The 26,372-nt window shown below is 32.8% G+C and overlaps 1 protein-coding gene and 1 long non-coding RNA gene across 3 annotated transcripts in view; both read right to left on the bottom strand.

Annotated features, from left to right (window-relative positions):
* The window catches only part of LOC107442420 (uncharacterized), a 40,458-nt gene extending 31,378 nt beyond the window's left edge, over positions 1-9,080 (bottom strand). The window contains exons 1-2 of one of the 2 annotated variants that reach the window (XM_087164748.1): positions 8,880-9,080; positions 1,984-2,063 (exon numbers count right to left, since the gene is read on the bottom strand). In XM_087164748.1, coding sequence (XP_087020874.1) covers positions 1,984-2,030 — 47 coding nt within the window. In that variant the 5' untranslated portion in view covers positions 2,031-2,063; positions 8,880-9,080. The remainder of the gene's footprint in view (positions 1-1,983; positions 2,064-8,879) is intronic. The other variant, XM_087164747.1, reaches the window with a different exon arrangement.
* A 2,632-nt stretch (positions 9,081-11,712) lies between these two features.
* LOC147809970 (uncharacterized) lies at positions 11,713-15,349 on the bottom strand. Its single transcript, XR_015433973.1, has 3 exons — positions 15,236-15,349; positions 12,627-12,776; positions 11,713-11,835 (listed from the first exon to the last, which is right to left on the bottom strand). It is a non-coding gene; the product is annotated as an uncharacterized LOC147809970 (long non-coding RNA).
* Positions 15,350-26,372: the final 11,023 nt, after the last annotated feature.

Raw genomic sequence — 26,372 nt, 5'->3', positions numbered from 1 at the left:
AATTATATGCAAGAATACTGTTATAGATAAATTAAAGATGGAACTTGATGAATTCGAAAGAAAAAAAAATCAGGTTCCTTAAAAGTTTAATTAATTTATGGGTGAGTTCGGACATGCTATGGTTCATATACTACTTCTAAACACCAACCGGCAGTACAAAAGTATAGAGATAAACATATAAAAAGTGGTTTGAACAATAGGGGGCATAGGAAAAAGTTCGAACAAGTTAATAAAAGTAGGGTTATAAGAAGCGTTTTAGGGGTTTGGCAGAAATCTCTGGGCAAAAAAAAAAAAGTTAGTTATGATAGATTTCAAAAAGTATAAGAAAGCATTTGATACTAGAAATATCATTAACTAAATTATTAGAATTTTTTTGAATGTAGAACAATTCCTAACAAGTCAAGGTCGGTAAAGGAGGAGTAGCGTTGAGTGATTTTATCAGCAGAAAGCTCAAATTCCAATTTAGAATTTCAACTATCTAGGGTTGTAGAAGATCGTTTAATATCTTTATTTCGGACATATATTTCATGTTAAGTTGAAATTTAAGGGTAATACACAGATTGAGGAGCTATCATCAGTTGTTCTCGCTGATATTTTCTAGAACTACAAGTTATTTTGCGTCGATAAATCAGATAGTTCTTCTCCAAGAGCGTTTATCAATTGAAAGTCAAATATATTTTTAGAGACATGAATCTGGGATTTAAAAAAATGCCCTTGCAAGTAGTTTCCAAATATTAATGTTCTTATTAATGTTCAAAAACATGATTTTTTTCACTACTCTTGAATAAAATTTTTAATTAACAGTTTGCGATGGGTATTAAGACTATGCTTAATCGCTGTAATACTGGACTTAAATAGAATCAGAAAATAAAACCATCCATTTTATTGCAAAATCCATTCCAAACAGGTTTGCTCTGTCGTAACGCAATTAACAGATCAACCAATTAGCAGATGGAATGGGAAACAAAAATCTATAACAAATTAACAAATGCCATGAAATCAGACCATTTTTTACCTCTTTTAAAAGAATAAGTGAGCATACTTCATCTTTGCTAAACGTGATTATCATATAGACACATTTTACTAAACAAAACAGCTTACATGATTTCTCTAGTTGCAGAGAATCATAAAGCCCATCTTGACCCGATGTTCTAATTTCAAAATTATGAGGAGTCGTTATTTTAATTGTGACTTTTCAAGCTCATTTATTTTACATGGGGCAACGATAAAACATTATTCTTAAAGAAATTGCTTACTTCTCCTTAACATAGTAACCAAGGTTTTATATCGAGCAAATGCTCAGCCCTGTATTTTTCTTTTGTGCAAGATTGATTGATTGATTGATTGAATGTAGAGTTTAATGGCACAAAATCCAAATGTGGACATGCTGCGCCAAACAATATGTTTATACATGTCAAAATTGAAGTGCATACTTATTTTCCTAAATATAATTAAAAATTGATAAAATCATACTTTTGTGCAAGAAAAAAAAATACTCCCTATCTCTGAAACAAGTATCTGACAATTTAATACAAAATATGTCTGATCTCCTCTACATGTAAACAAAAAGTACCGAGAAATAAATCGATACATCATAAGATGGTGCGCGGAAATTCTGGAACAATATGAAGAAAAAATATTTATTTTATTTATTACAAATGCCCAGAAGATTGGCAATGACGCCATTAGTTCTCTGGCCTCTCTGAACATTACAATTTAAGAGCACAAGTCAAAACACGAGTCAAGATGAGTAACATCAAAAGAATTAAATAAATCTAATAGAAATCAAATAGAATCAATCATAGAAATCCCTTTCTAAATTAAAAGCCTCATTAGAAGAACTATTCGCGTCTTATTATTTTTAATTTTACTGTAACATACATTCTGTTAATATAAATACAATTATTGGAGAGGATAATTTATTAGACAATGAATAAAATATACGCATATAAATAAAAGTTAGATTTAAAATCGAGCATTTACCTGAAACCAGTGACACACGGACCGGCAAATCTTTTGATTTCTATCATGGTTAAACCTTGGAAAAACCTTCAAATTTTCATCTATTATAGAAAATGCATATTAATAACAATAAATAAAACATGATAACGATTAAAAAACTGAAATGATAAGATAATGATTGATTAAGAAACCTCATTCGAGTCCAAAAAATATACCGACTGAAAATAACACCCGGCATGTTTCAATGGCTCTAAAATAGGCTACCATTTTCAAGACAAGTTACTTTACAGTTTCCAAAAATTTTTACATAACATGTTTTTTTTCTCCCTCCAGTTTGATAGAAAATTGCTTAGATCCTCTCTTGTTTTGAATCCAAAGTCATCTTTAGGTCAAAATTAAGTTTATCAAATCAGATTTGATAATAAATGGGGGGGCATTTATGACACACCTTGTCATAATCCCAGCGATGACTGGTTGATAAGAATTCCACACCAGCACTGACAACACTGTGGGAGTTATCGACCATGCCAACCTTCATCTATCAAAAGGAACCTCTTGATTGAATCAAGTTAGCATGCCTTATATACCAGTGAAGTGATGTTTAATATTTGTAGTGGTTACCTCAGTGGTACACGGATCATAAGTTAGAGTCCCCTTGTCATAACCCAGGCTAACCGTGGGAGGTTTTCGTACTTTTTCCTCTCCGTGAAAAGCCAATGTGGATTAGGTCCTTCAAAAAGTCCTCCACGGACGCAAATTTTTCCTCCCTGTACTTCACTCAGTAGTTTTCTGGATTGGATTTAAAATTACAAGGCTACGGAGTTGAGCCCAAAAAATTCTGTCAGCTATTCAATGACGGTTATGAAATAAAATCGCTGCACATGAGCCTTGGTATCTTAGAGGGTAGACCTCGTAATAAGGTTAAACGGGTTGATACGAATTCTACACCGAGCTCGCACCGACCACAGTGCTGCTGCAACATATCCTCATTAGTAGATGGATCAAAGGCCCCTTGCTACGTCAGGCTTACCGTGTGAGTTTTTCGTGGTTTTCTTCACCATATAACTCAAATATGGATTGATTCCATCAAAAAGTCCTCCACGATGGACAAATTTCTTGATCCAGGAGTTTCTTTGTTTTCTGAATTGGGTTCGAAATTAAAAGACTACGGAGATAAACATTAGTCGAAATTCGGTCGGATGCTCAATGACATTTATAAAGTAAGTTCTATTCATGAATGACCAACCCTCTTTCAATATCAATAACTTTCAAGGACTCACTTTTGATTGAAACTTTATATGCATTAGAGATACACTTTAAGACAGTTCTTCTCTTAAAATAATAAAGCGCCAGCTGATTTTGAGAATTGTTCTGCTTACACATTTCAAATGCTGGTTTAATTATCACTACGTTAAAGAACTACCAACAAGGACTTGAGTTCGATTCATTGAAGTATTTTACATTTAAATTGAAGGTTTGAATTGAATTGAATCTTTACATTTAAATTGAAGTATTAGTTCACGATTTTAGTTTCTTCATTATTCAGTTTATGTAGCAAATGGCTTTAATAATGGTATTTATTAGCAGTGATTATAAATATTATAAAGTTAGATTTAAAATGGTTTCTCCATAAAGCATTGGTTTAGTAAGACTCAGCGACGTTTACTTTATGCTGGTGAAATATGTTAAGAAATTTATGAAATTCTAAAACCTTAATTGAAGAAAACTCTCCTTGTTTGAACGAAACTTTCATCAACGAATTGGGAAAAAATTCTCATATAAAAGTAAATTTCTTTGAAAAATAGTTCTATAAAAATATGAATAGCATATTATCTTAAAAAAGTAATTTAAAAAAAAGCAAAAAAATATGAAGATGGTTGTAAAATTTGGTATATTTCAAGTGCTCTATAGTAGGCACCAAAACTCAAGACTCACCAGACGTGAGCGAAGAAAGTTACCTAAAAGCAAAATTGTCAAAATTGCCAACAAAAAATAAAAAATGAAAAGTCTAGCCGAGAGTGAAGTAAAATATAAAATAGGGCAAAAAATGTAGCTATAGCCCCGAGAGGGACATCAGGACCCACCCCCCAGTGGAGCGATAGCTGGGAACTTATGCCACCAATAAATGAATTGGAATTCATAATAGTAAAACAAGGTTAAGATGAGCTGGTGTCACAGATATGGTAATAATTTAGCGTTATCAAAGTTTGATTTGTACCCAAGATTCCAACAATGCGGCAATAGATGATTTATCGCATATTTGAATATAAAAATATCTTCTCATATCGTATACAAACATATGTTCTCTTAGTCTGAATCTTAAAGGGTGTCTGGTTTGTCTAATGTAGCTAAGATTGCACTGGAGAGGTATTCCTTTTTATTTTATACTCCCTCTTGGCTACGGCGGTACTTCCAGTTTTGTTTTTCATCACTTTTTTTCCATTTTTAATAGGCAATTATATATTTTTTGTTTCAAATCCTTCTTGTTTTCGTCATTTATGCCTGACTAATCTTGAAAGCGGGTGCCTATGTTTGAGCGCTTGAAGCATTTGCTTCAAATGTATGAAGTATGCAATAAAAGTTGGCATGCTTCAAACGCTCAAACTTAGGCCTTTATTAAAACTCGTCAAAGGTGAATGACTGGTAAAGTAAAATTTTGACCTCTCAAAACATATTTACTTTTATTAATAGCTTAATATTTTTTTAAACCAATGAAGTCTTTTTTTTTCGTTTTAGTTTCTTTGAATTATTACTTAGTTACATGGTATATTAAGTTCGCCTCGATTTAATTCAGTCAATTTTTCGAGTGATATTAAAAGAAGTTTTTCATGAGATAATTGAATAGACTCTTAGATTAAGAAAATAAGTTCAATGAGGCAGCGAAGATCCCATAGCCACAGAATAAAAGTTTATTAAATAAAAGAACAATTATTTCATAGAAATTAATGTTTCTGTCCTACTCAAAATTGCTGGAAATTATTTATTAAGTTATAGATTCCACTACTTTTTGAAGATTACGAAATCTCTTTAAACTTGAAGATTTGATAAAAGAAGACACCCGAGATCAGAAATGAAGCAAATCAAAACTAAACTTACTGAGTTAGAGTAATATTCTTAAATATTCAACTTAATCGCAAAATATTCTCAAATGAAAATTAAGAATGATTTATAAAAAAAAACGTTTAAAAATGCTCCTAGACAAAATTTATTTATTTTCTTAGAATACTTTATTAAGGAAAAGACTTGTTTGAAATGACCGTTGTAGACATAGTAAATGAAGTTATTCTTTGTGTAACCAAGAAACGATTGTTTATTGGTTTATTAAGTCCCGCAGAGGACACGGCTCCCAGCAGATCACCGAAGTCATATTTGTCATATTTAGATATGACAACTATGAATGTCTAAATATGACAACTTGACAAATGCTCATAATTGAGCATGTGAACTATCTTTTTTATTGAATTGTAATGAATAGGTTTTCAGTACAGGTGAGTTAATTGTGAATAACTCTATATAAAATAGAATTTAATAAAAAAAAAGCTAATAAAGGGAGGTTTTAAAATCAATGCCACACTTTTTAATAAAAAACCAGCTAATCTGGCCTTTTTTGTGACCCTGCCATCACTGATCATAGGACAAAGTCATTTCACTCATTATATTACATTATTAACTGTTATATGTTATGTTATTAACTGTTACAACTAATAACATAATAATGTCATATTACATTATTTTGTTATTAACTGTTGCTTCGATACTTTATTATTTAATTATTATAGTAATTTTAAATAATTTTCTTTCTTTAAAACTTTTGGATTTTGTAAGTTTGATTTAGGCAATTTTCTGGAGTTAATTTTTTCTTTGTAAAGTATTATTATATAGATTTCAACAGTTTGTGAAGTTTTTTGGTGTGTCATATCAAAAACCAGTTTTTGACATCAAAAACTCAACCCTGATTACTTACAGCTAACAGGAATTCATTATAATGTTCAACACCGTAGCCTTGTAATTTTAAACCCAAACCAGAAGACAAGGGAACTCGTGGATCAAGTTTTGGGAGAAATTTGCTCTTGTGGAAGACTTTTTGATGCAACCCGCATTCGCGTAACCAGGAGTGTTTTACCAAATAGCAGGAAAAAGAATGTTTCATAAATTTTTACCCGACTCGGTTGTTGTATGGACTTGGAACTATAAAATTAAAGGTGGAACGTTTAGACATCTCACAAATCAGTTAGAATTTGTCACAATTTACTGGAATCGGAGATGACTTAGAATATTGAAATATACATCGAAAACATTAAAACACTCCACACGCAAGAATCGATACACATACACTATTTATTTTCTCAAGCTCAATGAATAATTAATTAGAATTAAACACTGTGGACTTAGAATTAAACAAGGAGAAAAAACCTCCCATAATTAGCCTTATGGCAAAGGGAGTCCAATTCATGATCCGTATACCACTGCAGTCGGTGCGAGGCGGGTGCAGCATTTGTATCGACCAGCGATTGCTTTGATTCGAACACTGGTCATCTCATTAGGAGGTGAGTGCTCTATCCTCTGAGTCACTACAGCTCCGATTCCGAATAATTAGAGCAGTGTTTCCCAAACTTATGACTTTTGTGTACCCTTTCTAAATTTTTCGAAACGCTGTGTACCACTAATAAAAAAATGAATGTACTTTTTACTATAAAAAATTTCACAAAAGTTAAAAATAACAACTGGATGTTGACACCACTAATTATTAACTGCTAACTCCGTAAAAAATAGCCAATAGATAAATACATAATCGTAAATTTTCATGGCTAGCTTTGCTTTCGAATAAAAATTTTTGAAATTTTCGTTTGTTGCAAGATATTTTGCATAAGAACGCGTACCCCCGCTAGACTGTTCCTGTACCCCTAGGGGTACGCGTACCACACTTTGGGAAACACTGAATTAGAGTATTCTGAACAGAGCTAAGTAGTACCATTCCTGATATTATTTAAAAAAAAAAATTATTTTAAACTTTGTTTTGTAAATTTTTTTTCGTAAGTTTGGCCAATCAAAACATTGACGGGTTTCCATAAACAAATTTTTTACTTTCTAAGGTTTTTATTAATCGAAAGTTTTTATTTTCGGTTTGATGGATCGTCAGAACATACTAAGCCAATCTGCAGAACATATTTGCAATCCAATAGAGCAATCCAAAATTGGTCTGCAATCTCAACACACTCAATTAAGATTATGATTGTAATAATTTGGCTAAATTTAGTAAGTGTGTGTATAAATTAAAACTTACAAATATAAAGTTGATCAAAATTATAACAAAGGAGTTTTGGCTGACAAAAATTTTTTACTTTAATTTGAATTTTAGATAAATGCATTTTTTCATTTCTTAATTTGAACTTTTAACGACTCTTACAACTTAACTTAAGGGACTCTTTTACTTCAGGGCACATCCGATCAGTGAGCATTAAAGTATACACTAAAACTTTAAATTTGTAACTAGATTACTAATACTATTTTTATTATAAAATTAATATTTTTATCGGGCAAATACTTTGCTTAAGCAAAATATTTTATGAAAAATGATTTTCAAGCAATTAGGAAAATAAAGTTCATTTATTAGATATAATAAATTTCTTAAAGAGAATAATTTTTGCATAAATTTACATAAAATGAATCTAACATATGAATATAATTCATTTTATTTAATTACTTTTGATTATAGTAATTAAATAAAACTATTTTTTTTTAAAATGACTTTGCTCATACTTTATCAAAGAAAAAAGATTTAATCTGTTACTCTAAGCCTATATTTATTAATGATATTTTAATATTTAACAGTAAAACCATGTATGGTATGATTTTATTATACAATACATGATAACAGACCATTGAAATACTATTGTAAAACATTTACGTTTAGAAAATGTAAAAATTTTTTACATTTGAAAACTGTAAAAAATAATACATAGAAAAACATTTTTTTTTATTTAAACAAAGAAACTTTGGATTAACATACTTTTATGAGCAACAACTTATGAATAACTAGGATACTATGCACTGGAAAATATTCATTTTTATTTTATACTCCCCTCTTGGCTACCGCGGTATTTCTAGTTTTGCTTTTAACAATTTTTTCCGTTTTTCATTGGCAATTATAAATTTTTTTTTCAAATCCATTTTTGTCATTCATGCCTGGTTAATCTTTTAAATGGATGCCTATGTTTGAGAGCTTGAAGCATTTGCATCAAATGTATGAAGATGGTAATAAAAGTTGGCATGCTTCAAACGCTTAAACTTAGGCCTTTATTAAAACTCGTCAAAGGTGAATGACTTGTAACGTGAACTTTCAAAACATATTTACTTTTATTAATATCTTAATATTTTTTTAAGCCAATGAAGTCTTCCTTTTTCGCTTTAGTTTCTTGGAGTTATTCATTTAGTAACACGGTATATTAAGATCCAATTTATCTCGTGATATTAAAATAAGTTTTACATTAGGTAATTGAATAGGATCTTAGATTTAAAAAAATAATAATCAGTCCTAATTCATAAAAAAAATCAATTAAAAAGTCATTTTTTTTAGTTAGCTTTAAAAACATTTTTTAAAGACTACAAAAAATTTGTGTAAGATTGTAATTTTAAAAGTTGAATGAGACAGCAACATGTCCCATAGCCACAGAATAAAAGTTAATTAAATAAAGGGACAATTATTTCATAGAAATTAACGTCTCCGTCCAACTCAAAATTGTTGGAAACTATTTATTAAATTATCAATACCAAAACTTTTCGAATATTACGAAAATTGTTTGAAATTCAATGATAATCAAATTGCTGAAGTTAGGGAAATACAGAATTAAAAAAACAAAATTTGATAAAAGAAAATACCCGAGATCAGAAATGAAACAAATCAAAACAGGACTTACTGATTTATAGAAATATGGTATATAAATATGGTACGCAAAAAAAGTTCGAAATAACCTTGGTAAAAGATTTGTTTGAAATGATGTTTATTGGTTTCATTTATTGGAATCACATAGAGTTGGAGGCTTATTTGCTCAATTTAGACTTATAAACCTTTGTCAAATAGAGGAATATACATTCAGGGTAACAGCTGGATTCAATCCTGCTACCTTTTGAAATGAGCGATGTACATCTAGAAAATGAAGTTTTAGTTAGTCTTTGTGTAACCGTCAACAAAAAAGGATTATTATTGGTTTATTGGAATTACATACATTTGCCGACTCGTGTGCTCAGTTTAGCCTAATAAAACTTTGTCAAATGGAGGAACAATACAGATACTGACAGCACGAAGATACATCAAGGGTAACAGTAAGATTCGAACCCTCTATTTCCACGCTTTGCAGAATGTTTGGCTAATGATATCGCTCGACCAGGGATGTCTGAAGCAAAAAATGATAAACCTAAGTCTTTCATACAATTCAACATGTTCCGCAGTGGACTCATCGTTAAAACACGGTTCCCAGCAGACCACTGAAGTCAAGCATCACTAGCTGCGGTCAGTGTGCGGGTGGGTGACCACTTGGATTAGTTTGCATAAGGACCGAGGTTGTGCGGTATTGGTCCTCGTAAAACTGCTCTACCGTAAAGTGCTAGCCTTCGCGTGCAGGTCGTCCGACTACAGAAGCAGGGGTGCCATTCCCTCTGCAGAGGATCAAAATTGTGATGGCATGTCTTCGGATCATCCTCAGGGATGTTTCCCAGATCACCGCCAATAGCCCATTGTGCAGTTCTAGTGCGACGTAAATGAACTACAACAACTACAATTCAACTATAAACCTAGCAACCCCTTGTAGAGTGGTGACGCTCGCATGGAGGTAGCTGGTTCGAATTCCGCTTTTACTTTTGATGCCTGTTTATGCTGTTCTTTTCAAAATTATGCTACCTATCCTTCAACTTGACAAATGCTTACAAACCCTAATTTTACAAACTAGCCTGCAAATGTTTGTGTACCAATCAGTAAATAAAATGAATAATCTAGCAGTTTCTCAGGTGGCTAAGAAGTTAGCGTGCCCGACAGCGAAGCTAATAGATGCGGGTTCAAATCCCGTTCAGAGCATGGATGTTTTCCCTGTGTTGTCCTCTGTTGTGATGTGTGAAGTGAATGCTTCTTTTTCTAACAGCAGGCACTGAACTTTGAACAGCAGGCCGGAAGTGTTACTCATTTAACCCCTTATGAAAAAATCGAGGTATAAATGAGGTATAAACAAGGTATATTTTAAAGGTATAAAGGAGGTTGTTATTTAAAGACGTCGTTGAGGTTGAAAAGGGTGCAAATGAATACCTCAAAACCAACCTCAAATATACCTTAATATATACCTCCAGAGGTATATATGTTTCAACTTGAGGTGTTTAATTTTACATCTTGGGAGAGGTAGATATTTACTACTTTAAAGTGTTTCATTTTCAACCTTAGGTTATTACTTATCAGCTTGAAGTATATTTATTTACACTTGTGGAAGTATTTATTCAACAACCTAAAGTGTGTCATTTTACACTTCAGGTTATTATAAATCAACCTCAGGTGTATTTTGTTCCACTTCAGGTAATTATTTTTCAACCTCAGGTATCTAATTTTATGCTTGTGGAGATATATATTTTTCAACGTATGGTGTGTCATTTTACACTTCAGGTTATTTCAAATCAACCTCAGGTGTATTTTGTTCGACCTTAGGTTATTACTTATCAGCTTGAAATATATTTTTTTACACTTGTGGAAGTATTTATTCAACAACCTAAGGTGTGTCATTTTACACTTCAGGTTATTATAAATCAACCTCAGGTGTATGTTGTTCGACCTCAGGTAATTATTTTTCAACCTCAGGTATCTAATTTTATGCTTGTAGAGGTATATATTTTTCAACCTGAGGCATGTCATTTTACTCTTCAGGTTATTTCAAATCTTCCTCAGGTGTAATTTTTGATAGTTGGAAAGGTGATTTTTTACTAACGTAAGGTGTATTATTTTTCACCTCAAATATAAGTTTTTATGCTTGTAAAGGAAATTTTTTTAATCAAACTAAAATATGCCATTTTTCCCTTCAGGTTATATTTTTTTATGCTAATGCTGGTAATTAAATATAATTAAAATGTTTCTCCTTAGACTGCTAATTTTTAACCTAAAATATATATCTTTTCACTTGTAGAGGTATTTATCACTCTGATGGAGTTTTTAATGTTACACATTAGGTGGTAATTACTTATTAACTTTTTACGGTCTGTCTTAATTTTCACTGCTAATCCTGATGCTAAGAAGCTATTTTCTAAACACATAGGCGGAATACGGATGAATCTTTCTTTCGAAAGAATTTTCGACTGATTTCCATGTATTGTGTGAAGAAAAGTAAAATGCAATGCAAAGAATATATCTTCCTTTAATTTTGAAATACAACCCATTGGAATGTATTCTTCCTCACACAATTCAAAATAGGAATTTTCACTTAACGCCTTTAATTTATAGTTTGTGAACCTTGTGCTAATTTGCAATTAAATAGTTCATAAAATTTATTAATCTTGAATTAACATGTAGAGTTGAATAATGTTAAGTATGCTGACTCATAAACCTTAAAAGAACATTTCAAATGTTTCTGTAATTTTAATAATTTCAATTAAACTATCGTGAAAAGAGGATACATTTGTTTCAGAAAAATGTGGGAACTCATTTATATAGAACAGATGTTAAAGGCGCTAATTTTTTGTAAAAGCGAAATAACAGCAAATTTAAATAATTTAGCCAGCTTACAAATAAAAACTTTTATTAACAAAAAAAATTAATTTTTCGTTCAAGAAATCAAAATTCTTGACAATTACTCTGCTTCTTCTGCAAGTTTGCTGTGCTTACGTTATTTGGAGCATTGGAACCTATAAATAAAAAATTTGAATTAGCGAGAGTCATATTTACATTGATAATGACAAATTTTAAAAGATTAGAATAATACTTTAAAGCTTATTTCGTTGCATAAATCACCTTTTATTATTATTTCTATTCAATTTTGAATAAATAAATGGTTTCTTTAGTAACAGCAGATGAATAATAATAATAATAATGACCTGCAAAACTCTCCTCCCAGTATATTTCAATTCTTTATTTTGACTGTTTAAACATATCCCTTAAAAAAGCTAATTTTTCTATAAGATGCATATAAAAACTGCTGTAGAAATAACACGCTTATTGAAATTCTTAATTTTCCAATAATTCAACCGACCATTTTTAATTATGGATTGTTATGCTGATATTTAAATTTTTTTCTCAGCAAATTTTGAATAAATTCAATTACACTGGCCTGCTTGTTTAAATTTTTAGTCCAATTTCGCAAAAGAAATTGTACTAAAACCAATTCTCAATGCTGCTGATTCCGAAAATAATTGTCTATCACGTAAGGTTTTTAAAAACAAAAGGTCATTTTCAACCTTTTATTTAATGTGATCAAGAATCAATCATCTTTTAATAAAAGAATGTAGAACATCAATGTTTTGTGTTTTTCATGCCCCATCGAAATAAAAGCAACATTAAGTTTATATGTTTACTTGCCTGAGGGAATAATTTAAGATAAAGCTATAAAATAATGTTTTCAAAAATCAAAGATCATGCAAACTTTATCAGTAATTTTTTAGGTGAAAAGATTTCATTGAATCAAAAGAGAATAATTTACTTGTCTTTTTTCTTTTTGGTGTATATTTAGAGTTACTCCCAGGGGAAGGCTCTCCAGTTACTAGTCTCCACTTCCTCCTAGCTGCAGAGCACGTATTATTGACAGCCTTATTCAAACCTTGAAATTCTGGATGCCATTTACGGAGCAGCTCTGTAAAAGTTGCATGTTCAAGTTGAGTAAAATCAAGTTATATAAAAGTTGCATAGCAAGTTTCATTTGGAAATTTTCAGATGAGATTTTTTTTTAAGAAATTGAAGGAAATTGAAATATATATTTATATAACTTTGATAAGTTACTAATGTTGACAACAAAAATCCAGAGTCAATAATACTTTTAAACTTTTTTAACTACAATATAAGCAGATTAAGTATAGGTTCACCAAAATGATTTTAATATTTAATTGAAATAATAAAATTATTTTTTTGGAATAGCTGTCTCAGTAAATTTGTTTTATACAATATTCTTTGTGGATTAAAGATAAAAACTATTTTATTAGAGCACACTATTTATACGAAAAGTTTTCATGTTCTTTTAGTCTCTTTACGAGTCTTCACGAGTCTTATTAAAAATAAATTGAAAATCATTCCAAAATATTAAACTGCATCATGTTGATCTAGAATAATATTCAAGATTTTGCCTTAGCGGACTAAAAACTAAAATAAAACTAAACACAGTGGCGCGACAGCCCATAGAGGGCCAAGGTCTACTGTGCCCATTTCAGTTTTCTTGACCTTGGGCTCTGGAATGCAGGAGCAGATGTTCCGGTTAGGTGGTCAGCCGAACGCGGAACCCCCAGTGTTTAATTCCCAAGCATGCTTGGTACTCATTTATCGACCCACTGAAGGGATGAAAGGCTGAGTCAACCTTGCCCGGCCCAAGGATCGAACCCAGGACCTGTGGCACGGAAGAGCGGGGCGTTGCCTTAGTGGACTAAACGGACAAAAAGTTTGAATTTTGCATGAGAATTTTTTAAGTGGGTGCCAGTTTTCCTTTACCTATAGTTGCCTTTTTGCTAACTAACTTCAGATATTATTTAATAGGTGATACACATACAAATACTTTTAAGATACTCAACTAAACCAAGCTTATGTATAAAAGGGCAAGTAAACTTAAACTAGGCTGCATTAATTTCTTCGTAAAAATTTTAGTAACTTGTACTTGTCAGAATTCAATATGCTGTTGCTGGAATTATTATGGTGTTATTGAAGAAATGATTTCTGGTGAAAAGATGCGTTCTCTTAATCTTAATTTTAATGTTGAACTAAGCCATATTACACAAGTAACTAATTCTGGCAACTTTAACTTAATTCCTGTGACAAATATATCTTCTGTTTGTATTTCCATCCAGTGCGATGACACTGGAAAAATTTATTTTGCTAATGTGGTGAACAATCTAGAATTAGAATAACTTTTTTCTCTCTAGAGGCAATGTATATGTAAGTTCAGTAATCCCCGCTTATATATAATGTAATCGCTGCTAATATCAATCACTTATTATTACCGAAATTATTCGGTTCTGATTTTTTTTCATTGATATTATAGTTTTCTGTGATCCTTACATAATTTAATGTTATTAGAATTTAATTTTCAAAATTCTTTATTTATTAGCGTTATATTTTTATTTACTCTGCACATTCAAAAATAAAAAAAATTCTTTTCTTTCTCTGCGATAATGTTAGAATTTCCAATTTCTCATCATTTCTGGAGTTTAAAAACAAAATATTTTTCAGATTATGAAAATTTATGAAGTTTGCTTTATTAATTTGTGAGGGGGGTTAAAAAATTAGTTCACTAAAATTAGCTTGAATCTTATCTCATATTACATATATTTTTATTAAAAAAAAATTTCAGATTTTATTAGGAATTCTCATATATTTTTTAATGAAATTTGTTGATTTGATATGGTAAACTTGTTTCCTACCTTAGAATCACCTGTTAATAGTAAACATTAATTTAAAAAAATGAATATTTACTTCGAAAAACAGGATTGTTTTTTTTCTTCATGTTTGTAAATATATATTTTTATGAAAATGCAACTTTTGAAGAAATATTAAAATTTTTGTGTGATGTATTTACCCTGATTGCAATTTTTATTGTATATGTTTATTTTATTAGTTAAATATGTATGTTAGATTTTTGTTGAAGGCAACAAATATGCATTTCGTTCCTTACAATAGTATTGTTTATTTGTTTTATTACCTGCAATATATAGAAACTGTTAACTTTCAATTTTCAGTGATTTATTTATAAGAGAAATTATGAACCTTTTACTCAATCAGCTTGCATACTGCTACGTTAAAACATATACATTTAAGCAAAACAAAAAGAATAGTTATATTTGAATAAATTACAAACAATAAAATATACTGTGCGTAACCTGCTGTAACGATTCACCAGTAACGTTACCCTAAACAGCGACGAGAAATATTTAGATTGATCTGTCTTATTGCTAAGCCTACAACAATAGCCTCAAAGAATATCCTCCGACTTAAATAATGTAAGATCAGGACGCGTCTTTAAAACAAAAATAATGAAATTTAAGTTTGAAAGTTGAGGCATATTTGATTAAAAGTGACAAAGCTAAATTAATAAATGTCAAGCACACTTACCGAATTTTAAAGAAACTTTCGATTGTAAACACACACGCCATTTGCCGGCTAGCACGGAACTCTGGGAAGTGAGCTAGTTGATATGAAGTGTACTTTAAACAACCTTAAAACAACCTTAGGTATAAATAAAATGACTTCATACATCTCAATAAAGACCTCACTCTCTTTAGTTGAAAAAAATTATATTTTTTATACCTCGTAAATACCTCTTTTGTTACAAGTGTAAAAAAAAACAACCTGGTGAACCTTAAAAACTGCCTCATGATTCTGGTTGATATGAAGTGAATTCTAAACAACCTCAAAATAAGCTTAGGTATAAATAAAAGGACTTCATATACCTCAATAAATATCTCACTCTTTTTAGTTGAAATAAGGTAAAAAATTTTACACCTCAAAAATACCTCTTTTGTTACAAATGTAAGAAAATAAACCTGGTATACCTTAAAAATCACCTTATCAGTCTGGATGATTTGAAGTGAATTTTAAACAACCTCAAAACAAGCTGAAGTATATATAAATCAACCTCGTACACCTTAATTACAACCTTTACGAGGTATAATTTTTATTTCTGTTTTCTCTGCAACCTTAAATATACCTCAAATATACCTCAAAACAACCTTAATACCTCAAAAATACCTCAAATCAACCTTAAATATACCTTAAATTTTCATAAGGGACGTTAGCCAGTGAGCACCTGTGAACCAAAGTCACGGAGGCGAGCAAAATTACCCACGCTACACTGCAACAGATACCCGTTTATAGGTTGGGCCACATTGACACATCACGCAATAAAGAACAACACACAGAGTTGTTGTTGTTGTTAATTTACGTCGCACTAGAGCTGCACGATGGGCTATTGGCGACGGTCTGGAAAACATCCCGGAGGATGATCCGAAGACATGCCATCACAATTTTGATCCTCTGCGGAGGGGATGGCACCCCCGCTTCGGTAGCCCGACGACCAACAACACACAGAGGGAAACATGCATGCCCGGAGCTGGATTCGGACCCGCAGCCATTGGCTTCGCAGTCAGGCACGCTAACCACTCGACCATCTGGCCGGTGTGAAGTTAACGAGGCAGAATAGCGTGGGTAATGTTTCTCGCCTCGTGCACTACTGTAATGTTGACTTAGGTTTACAGGTACTGCAAGCAATAGTTCCGGCATATTTGGAAGCGATGAACGAGAAATTCAGTCTCTGCCGATAGAAAAAAACCCCAATAAATCTATCAGAGACGTTGGTTTAAAAGCTGAGAAATATGTCTACATTGATATTAACAAAAAAATGTGTAAATACTCCAATTTTCTTTCTTTCTTTCTTTCCTTTTTTTTTTTTTGAACGCATACTTCACTCTAAAGTTTAAAAAGCTCTTATTTCATTGTTGAAAGTTTAGATCATAAAGACCGGGATAGTCTGGCTGTTTTGGAGTAGAGCCCATGTCCGAGAGGTCATGAATTCAATCCCCGTCCGCCAAAGATTTCCCCTGCGCAAAATGATGGCTGGCGCACTCTTTCAAAATCTTTAAATGAAATACTCAATGTAAACCAATTAAATTTCGTCTTAAATTTGTAATTAAATTCCAATTAAATTTGCGTAACAGTTCACCAAGAAGAATAAATCTAAATCCCTCATATTTCAATTCAACACTAAATCTCTCAATTGGTCAGCTTGTCTGACTACGAAGCCAATGGTTGCGGCTCCCACTCAGATGTTTGATGTTTTCCCCTGTGTTGTATGAAGCTTTTAAAAGTAAGAAATGCTGATAAAAAATAACGCAAAATAAAAATTCTAATTAATGATTTATAACTAAAAATTTGCTTAAAATATTACGAGCGGACAGCTGTAAAATGAGCGGGTATGCTCTTTGTTTGATTGTGCTCAATATGTCTCCTTGGCATAAAAGCAGTAATAAATCACCCCAATCTAGTTCACTGGCTAATCTGTAAAGAGCATCAGAGGTTTCGAGATGAGGGGGATTTGAGAAAAGCCGAATGAAACGATACAGAAAAATCTTTTTACGCGAGTCTTCTAAGTTGAAGCAATTGAAAAATAGAATGACTTCTATTTTTCAATTGCTTTTATTATGAGGAGGACACTTACAATCTCAAAACTATTAATCATATCACCTTGAATTTTATCTCATTCAATTTTAGAGCAATTAGGTTGTTGCTGTTGTCGTAGGCCATTAAGGCGAGAGGTGCGATAGTTCTTGTTTTCCAGTGTCGCCATCTATGACCTAGAATTAGACTTCTGCTACACCCATACGCCACACTCGTTTACTGGGCTTACCCGTTCATACACCCATTCATTCAGCCACAGATCATAATTTTGACCTGAACCAGAGAACGATCAATCTCCAATTCAGTACCCCCAGAGGTATAATTTGTTATGGAAATATGGAGGAGTTTGTGACCCGGCAGATTTTACGCGTGCCAGTCACCCTTTACTTCAAGGGGAAGTCTTCAGATAGCAAAGTAAAAAGGACGCTTAACCAAGGGTGAAAAATTTCTGACGATTTCTAGAGTTTTTTGCACATATATAAGAGTCTATATTTTGCTTTTTATATTAATCTTTAATTTTCAATTTTTACCCCATTAACAATTTTAATATTAAAGAAATGGAGGCCTATATGCAAAATTTTGAGCAAATCAGTTTGATCATAAGAAAATCTAATTGCAATGTCAAACTTTTTTTTTCTGTATACACATATTGGCCTAAATTTTGTTTTTATTTAAATCTATAACTTCCAAACATTTTCTCCATTTGTTTTGTCAGTGTTAGTAAACTCAAGTAAAAGGCGTAAAGCTATAGATGAACTATTTCGGCCTCAAGGAAGCCTAACTCTTATAACAATTTATTTTTTTACATGTACAAAATATATATTTTGATTTTATTTTAACTTATAATTTTCAAATAGCTCCGCAATTATTTTTTCAATATTAAAAGGCACGAGGAGAAGCCGTTAAATTATAAATTAATTAGTTTTGCCTCAAAAGAACCTAATTGTGTTGTAAATCTTTTTTTTATCCTGCATAATTTTTTTATCCACACCCGCTTCGGACCCCAGCCCGACGGGCCCAGTCCTCAGAGCCAATTCTTATCCCGAAGTTACGGATTGAACTTGCCGACTTCCCTTACCTACATTGTTCTATCGACTAGAGGCTGTTCACCTTGGAGACCTGCTGCGGATACGGGTACGGACCGGCACGAAAATCACACTCTCTCCCTCAGATTTGCAAGGGCCGGCAGAGGCTCACCGGACACCGCAAGAGCGAGAACAGTGTCCCTATCTCCGGACGAGCCGATTCCAGGGACTCTTACAAAAAAAAGACAACTCTTCCCCGGGTCCTCCGTCGACATTGATAGTTCTTGTGTGACGTCACTAGCAATTCTTGTGAGTTAACTCATTAGAATAAATCAAGAATTACTGAGTTAATTCTTTCTAAAGAGTTAACTTACCTTAACTAGTAAGTAAGAGTTAACTAACCAAACCCATAACTAGTATAAAAATACCCAAATTAGCAAGACAATTTCAGAATTTATCACAAAGAACCCCATAATTATCACAAAAGTACCTGAAAAAAATACTTTAAAATGCCAACAAAGTAAAATTTTAAATTCCCCCCCCTTATTCATTTCATCTTTTCACCGCCCGCTAGGCAAAATGCCAGATGTGATTTCTCGCTAACGTTGCCTCGCTTTTACTTTTGCTTTGACAGCTAGCTAAAAATAATTTAAAAACAGAATTTAAAATATTCAATATACATTATTATTGTATACATTTTATTGCAAGCGGGGGGTGCGGTGAAAATTATGATTTAAAACTGGGCCACGAACACTGAGAGAGTATGCGTAAGTATGCGTAACAGTTTGAGAAACGCTGTGTTAGAACACTTTGAAAAATTTCTGATGATTTCTTATTTTCTCCTGTAATGCATAAAGGACTATATTTTGCTTCAACCTCAAATTGTAATTTTGAAACTAGGCTCCATTTTTTACTTTAATTTAAATGAATATGAAAGCTAGCCTCCAAATCTTAGACGTTCGGGCGCACAAGGGGTTTTTAATTCTTTCTTTTTTGTGCTCCTTGCATATGCAAGATGATTTTGTCTTTATTAACCTGTAATTTTCAAGGTTGACCAAATATAATATTATGTTATACCTGAAACTATAAACAATTTATTTGAGGCACAATAGTACCTAATTATAATGCAATTTTTTGTGTTAACCTTATTTACACGAAAGCCTATATTTTTTTCCATACATTCCATAATCTTTAATTTTTAAATTCCCCCCAATTATTATTTCTATTAATAAGTCCAAGAGGCTACTCCGAAAAAATATAAAGTGAATTAATTCGGGCACAATGGGGCCTAATTGTGTTGCTAATGTTCCCTTTATAATAAAAGACCATAGCACTTGATTTAAATTTTCCCTAATGTCCTATATCTTCTCTTAATATTAACATATAATTTTGAAAGTGTGTCACATATTTTGCTATAACATGTCCCACTAAACCGTAAAATTACCCATATATTAAAAGCTGGGGTATAATGAACATTATACAAAACAAAGGAAGAGGGGTTTTCAAATGGATTTGGGATTATTTCTAAAAGTTCCAAATGAGTACTATTAAAAATTGATTCTTACCAGCATAATTGTCCTGAGATCAAACTTGTGAGAAAAAAACTGACTGAAAAACTGACAGAAAAACGTATATAAGAAATGAAATTTTATTTTTCTCTTAATCTTCAGCTCAAAATATATGTGTCAATAGACACTTAAGAAAAATTTTAGACATTTATTTTAAAAACAAGAGATACTATGTTTAAGATTGTGAAAAATTTGAAACATGTGATTGAGATAAACTAAGGAAAACTCTTAAAATCGTAAGTCCATCCACTTTTATCACATTGCTTAAAAACTACTGTATCTTCGTAAATTTGAGTACTAGCGAAAGTTTAGTATTTAGAAAGCTTAGAGTACAGGGATTCTAAATTTATAAACTCATTTCCAAAATTTTGCCTAAAATCATGTTTTTTTGTAGTATTCAGACACTAAGATATGACAATGATAAAACTTAATACAATAAAAATATAATACTTGGGTAAATTCAGATTCATTGTGTAAAAATATTTAATAAATTTGTTAATCGGCAAAATTTTTGGGGCCCTCAATTTGGGTTGCGATCTATAGTTTAATAAACTGATTTAGAGAATGGAAATTTCCCGTTAAAAATCTTGTTTGTAGAATGTTTTTAAACAAGTAAGGAGGAAGATTGTGTAGAAACTGTTCAAGTCTCTTCTCGCTACAGTTTTAGAAATTTAGTCTGAAAATAATTTTTCAACTTTTAAAACGAATGCGTGGGCATTAAACAAACTAAAACATTATAAGGAATAATCGGTGGGTGAGTAACTGGGGTTTTATTCCCAGTCTGGGTACTTTGAATAAATATTAGCACAAATAGTGCGGATCTCTAAACCATGATTTGGAAACAAAATTGGCGAAGCAAATTAAGAATCGAGGACACGCATATGTTTTTAAAAATATCAGATGAAGAAACAAGCATTATATCATTACTAAGCAGTTTTGATACATAAAATATTCTTTATTTGCTAAGACGTTAAAAATGACATAATGATTAATAGTTTATTTTCCGCTGAAATTTTCATACGAGTATGGTTTCCCCGTAAATTAATTTTAGCATGCTTCTCTTCGTATTCACCGAAAGGCAAAATTATGGGCATTTGATTTTTGATATTTCATTGCATATAAGAAAAACGACGAGATGTTTTCAAACAATTTAAAGACATTAAGATTTGAGGATATTCTGTCCTTATATAAATAAAATTCACTTAGACCTAGAATAAACCATGCAGTTTCAAATGATGAAAATATTTTTCAAAAGTACAAATGCAAGCAAAATATCGTAAAATAAATTTCTGAATCTTAGGTTATCCTGCCTATTACGGAATCTTCAATAACCCTACCATAATTAAAAATTTTCATATATTTTATTTTATTTTTATAACCGTCATTGAACAGCCGATCCAATTTTATGGGTTTACGACTACTAATGTTCAACTCCGTAAGCCTTGTAATTTTGAACCCAATCCAGAAGACAAGGGAATTCCTGAATCGAGTATTGGGAGAAATTTGCCCTCGTGGAGGACTTTTTGATGAAGCTAATACGCAATTGCATTACATGGAGCGAAAGATCACGAGTACCTACGGTTAGCCTAACGGTAAGGGGTCTCCAACCCATGATCAGTCTACCACTGAGGATATTTCACGTCAGCACTGTGGTCGTTGCAAGCCGGATGCAGAATTCGTATCGACAGTGATTCGAACCCGCAAACCCAAAGTTTACCTCGATTTATTTCCTATTTTTTTAAAATTGTATACTACTTACGCAGGTGAAGACAATCCATGGCATAGTATTTTTTCAAAACGAAACTTAAATTCATTAAATTGTAGATTACAAATAAAATTTAACGTTCCCCATGCTTTGATTATTGCAAGGTAACATTCCGAATACAAAATATAGGAAGTGCTAATGAATTTGACTAAGGCTTAGTTATCTGCGGATAAATTTTGATTCATTCATATCTTAAAGTAAGTCTTAGAACTGCACATTACTTCGATTACACAAAATTTTATAAACAAAGCTTATTGCTTAAAGGGCCTATAGCTTGAACCCCGTAATATTTTGTCCAAGCTACATTAACTATTCCTTATTTAAGTTTTGAAAAAGTTAATATCAAAATTGGTATTTCGGAAAATAAAAATGAAATTTAAATCTTTGATACTGATAAAATTTAAAACTATGGAGAAACATCAGTTAGAAATTCTCTCATAACATGAATAATTTTCATGTTCTATAGAGATTTCAAAATTTGCATGACAAAAAGTTTTATTTTCATTTAAGGAGGTTCGAGTTTATTTAGCTCTACTACAAAACTAGAAAAATCCCTCATCTATAATTTAAGCAACATTTTAAAACAATATCGTAAAAATAAAGCTTACAGTATTCAAGTTTCAAACATCTGAGAAAATACTCCAAATATAGTTTTAGCAATATTTTGCACACAATTTGAAAATCAGTTTCTTGGTTATGTTAACAATAAAAAATAAATTTAATAATTTTTTAAGTGACGACGGAATTACATTTCCTTAACATCGTAAGTAACTTAAAAATTTTATTTAATTACGCAGCTGTCAGTTAAAAAGAATTAAATATCAACTACATGGTTTTGTACGAATTAGTTATGCATGAAGATTACCAAAAGCTACAAAGCATAAAATAATTACTTGCACGATGCGAACAGTTTTCGTAACTTAAATTATGAACTATAAATAATAAAGCCCATTCATCATAAAATACCCATAATGGACATACATAGTACTGTTTGAATTACTGGTTCAAATGAACCTGGAAATAAAAATAAAAAGAAAGCATATCATGGGTGATGCATGCTGGAAATGTTCCACATCTAGGTCTTTTTGGTTGGAAGCAGTGAGAGAAGTAGTGTAACTACTTTCAGCGATGCTACAGAACACTAGCTGTTGTTGTTAATTTACGTCGCACTAGAGCTGCACAATGGGCTATTGGCGACGGTCTGGGAAGCATCCCGGAGGATGATCCGAAGACATGCCATCGCAATTTTGATCCTCTGCGGAGGGGATGGCACCCCCGCTTCGGTAGCCCGACGACCTGCGCGCGAAGTCGAACACTTTACGGTAGCACAGTTTAACGAGGACCAATACCGCACATCCTCGGTCCCTACGCAGACTGATCCAAGTGGGTCACCCACCCGCACGCTGACCGTAGCCAGTGATGCTTGACTTCGGTGATCTGCTGGGAACCGCGTCTTATCGATCAGTCCACTGCGGGACACAAAACACTAGCCTTTGTAGATGGAGCAATACAAACTCTTTATCATCATCATCGAAATATATCTGGGCGCCTGGGGCCGTTAGCGGCCTTTTTCCCATTCGTCTTGTATTGTGGTCTTTTCTGGTAATTGGAATGCAATTGGAATAAAAGGAAATTAAATATTTTGTATTTCAGTTAAAATTACAAACTCTTTATCCATGTTAACTTCGATATTATTATACTTTTAAAAGATACCGATGACGATTATTTTATGGAACAGTTCAATATTTCATGTATAGAAAATTTGGTCCTCAGTGGCAGAGTGGTAATTATTATTCTACCTTGCGCTCAAAAGTGTAGAGCCTTAGGGTGGTAGCAGTTTCAAATCTCGGTGCTTGTAAATTTGAGCTTTCCTTCTATAATTTAAAATATCTGTTAAATAGATTTACAAACTGTTCTGTGTATTAAGCATATATACCTGCATATGTATGCGTAACAGTAACCAAACATGCGTAGCCGTGGGGTATTGTTCATCTCTTAAGCATTCGAAATTCACCCTAACCACCCTAACCATCTTCCCTTCTTTATCCATGGTTCCGCAGTGGACTGATCGAAAATACACCGTTCCAACTACAGCACAGAAGTGACGCATCACTGGCTACGGTCAGTGTGAGGGTGGGTGACCACTTTGATCAGCCTGAGTAAGGACCGAGGGTGCACGGAATTGGTCCTCGTTAAATTGCTCTACCGTAAAGAGCTTGAGTTCGCGCGCAGGTCTACGGGCTACCAAAGCAGGGGAGTCATCCCCTCTGCAGAGGATCAAAATTGCGATGGCATGTCTTCGGATCATCCTCAGGGATGGTACACAGACCGTTGCCAACCGCCCATTGTGCAGCTCTAGTGTGACGTAATAATGCCAAGCAACTAAAAAGTTGTAGAATCAAACAGAAAAACTTCCTCTGAATAAATATAGCTTTTTTGCGATAGATTTTGAATCTTAATCCTTAAATAATAGTGATCATCTTTAAAATATGGTCTCACTAATTAAATCAGAAAAGTGACCAAAATTGTCTACACTTCAATGTTAATTTCAATTTTTGCCACTTCAGTTTATCTCTCTGCAAATAGTTAAGCAAATCAAGCGATTTTTACTCCTTTTTATGAAACACATTTGGTCGAAAATAATTCAATGTAAAAATTAAATTTTCTCTACCAATTAATTTAATGATAGTCTATAAATTTTAAACGTCACCTAGAATGAAAGCTCGATTATAAAATGAGAATGAAAAGGCTGTTTTTGAGTAAAGAAGTTTTAAAAAAAAAATTGAATTTTTAAGTTTTAATCTGATTTTTAAGAATTCATAAGTTTTAATCTGATTCTTAGGAATTCATAAGTTTTATTCTTATTTCTTTATCATTTATAAAAATACAACTTTAAATCTGTCATTTAAAGTTGTATTTATATAAATGATTACAAAATAAGTATGACTTAAAATTTTACATTTTGTTAAAATTCTTAAATTTTTTGTTCAAAAATAATAATTATATAGCTTCAAATTATAATTCGAAAAAAAATTTCCATAACAGCGTGAAAATGTTTTCCACTTTAATTGCAAATATGCAAAAAGAGAAATTAATATTAAGGGCCTTTAATGTTCAACCACGCACCGGATTGAACTAGTGGGATTATAATTTCCAATTTGCGGTTAACCCCATGTTTTTTTAGAGTCAAGAAAACCGAATCGTTCAAAAAATCAAAATGGCTAAATAATAGGAAAATACGTTTTTATTTTATATCCATTATTGAACAACCGACTCGATTTTGTGTTTACGAATACCAATCTTCAACTCTGTATCCTAAAACTCTTTGACCCAATCCAAAAAACTGCATAATCAAGCATTAGGTGAAATTTGACCCTTGTGGAAGACATTTTTTCGTGAAACTAACTAGCATTTGCTTTACATGGAGAGGAAAACCACGAAAATTTCCACTAGTCAGTCTGACTGCAAGGGGACTCTTATCAATATTCTGCCTACCACAGAGGATATTTTACGTCCGCACTGTAATCGGTGCGAGCGGGGTGCGAAATTCGTATCGATCAGCCATCTCTGCGGAAAGGAGCGCTCCATTCTCTGAGACGCCACTGTTCGCACTTATTTGTTAACATGATTAAAGTTATATCCTGGAACCATTAAGATTGAATATGACAGTTTTTAAATCAATCCTCTTTTATTTCGCGCACGGTATAATCTTATAAGAAATTAAATGGAACCTTTTCTATGGATAGTAAACTATTGTTTAAGTGAGGGAAAAAACAAGGAAGTTAGCAAATTTTTTTCAAACCGTAATCGAAGACAATAAATGTAAAATCAAAACTAGCTTATTTGTTTGGCTGGTTCACGGCTTTTCGAGGCCACTGAGTAAACTATATCCCCCCATCCGGAGGTCCGCAGGACCCAGACTCCTCGGACGAGGATAGTACACAGCAGCCACCCAGAAGACGCGTGTGCAGTCAAGCACAACTAGTGCCAATCTAGTGCTAGTGTTCAATGGGCTATGGGCGATGGTCTGGGAAACATCCCTGAGGATGATCCGAAGACATGCCATCACAATTTCTCTCCTCTGCAGAGGGGATTGCACCCTCGCTTCAGTAGCACACCGACCAGCAACCAGAGTCGAGCGCTTTACGGTAGAACTGTTAGACGGTGACCCATACCGCACACCCTCGGTCCCTACACAGGCTGATCAAAGTGATCATCCACCCGCACACTGACCGCAGACAGTGATGCTTGACTTCGGTGATCTGCTGGGAACGGTGTCTTAACGATCAGTCCACTGCGGGACTCGAAAAACACAAGATAATATTATAGATTTGTTTGTTTGTTTTGTTCATTTACGTCGCACTAGAGCTGCACAATGGGCTATGGGCGACGGTCTGGGAAACATCCCTGAGGATGCCATCACAATTCTGATCCTCTGCTGAGGGGATGGCACCCCTGCTTTGGTAGCCCGACGACCTGCATGCGAAGTCGAGCTCTTTACGGTAGATCTGTTAGACGGTGACCAATGCCGCACACCCTCGGTACCTGCGCAGACTGATCCAAGTGGTCACCCACCCGCACACTGACCGCAGCCAGTGATGCTTGACTTCGGTGATCTGCTGGGAACCGTGTCTTAACGATCAGTCCACTGCGGGACGATAATATTATAGAAAGCTAGTGCAGTACGATTAATTGGAAAAACTCTTTTGCCAGCTGCT

Source organism: Parasteatoda tepidariorum, chromosome 5, assembly GCF_982258835.1.
Source record: "Parasteatoda tepidariorum strain Cologne lab strain chromosome 5, Ptep-v5.0, whole genome shotgun sequence".
In the NCBI taxonomy this organism is placed as follows: Eukaryota; Metazoa; Arthropoda; class Arachnida; order Araneae; family Theridiidae; genus Parasteatoda; species Parasteatoda tepidariorum.
The sequence above is the reverse complement of the archived record's forward strand: the minus strand, read 5'-3'. Positions and strand labels throughout refer to the sequence as shown.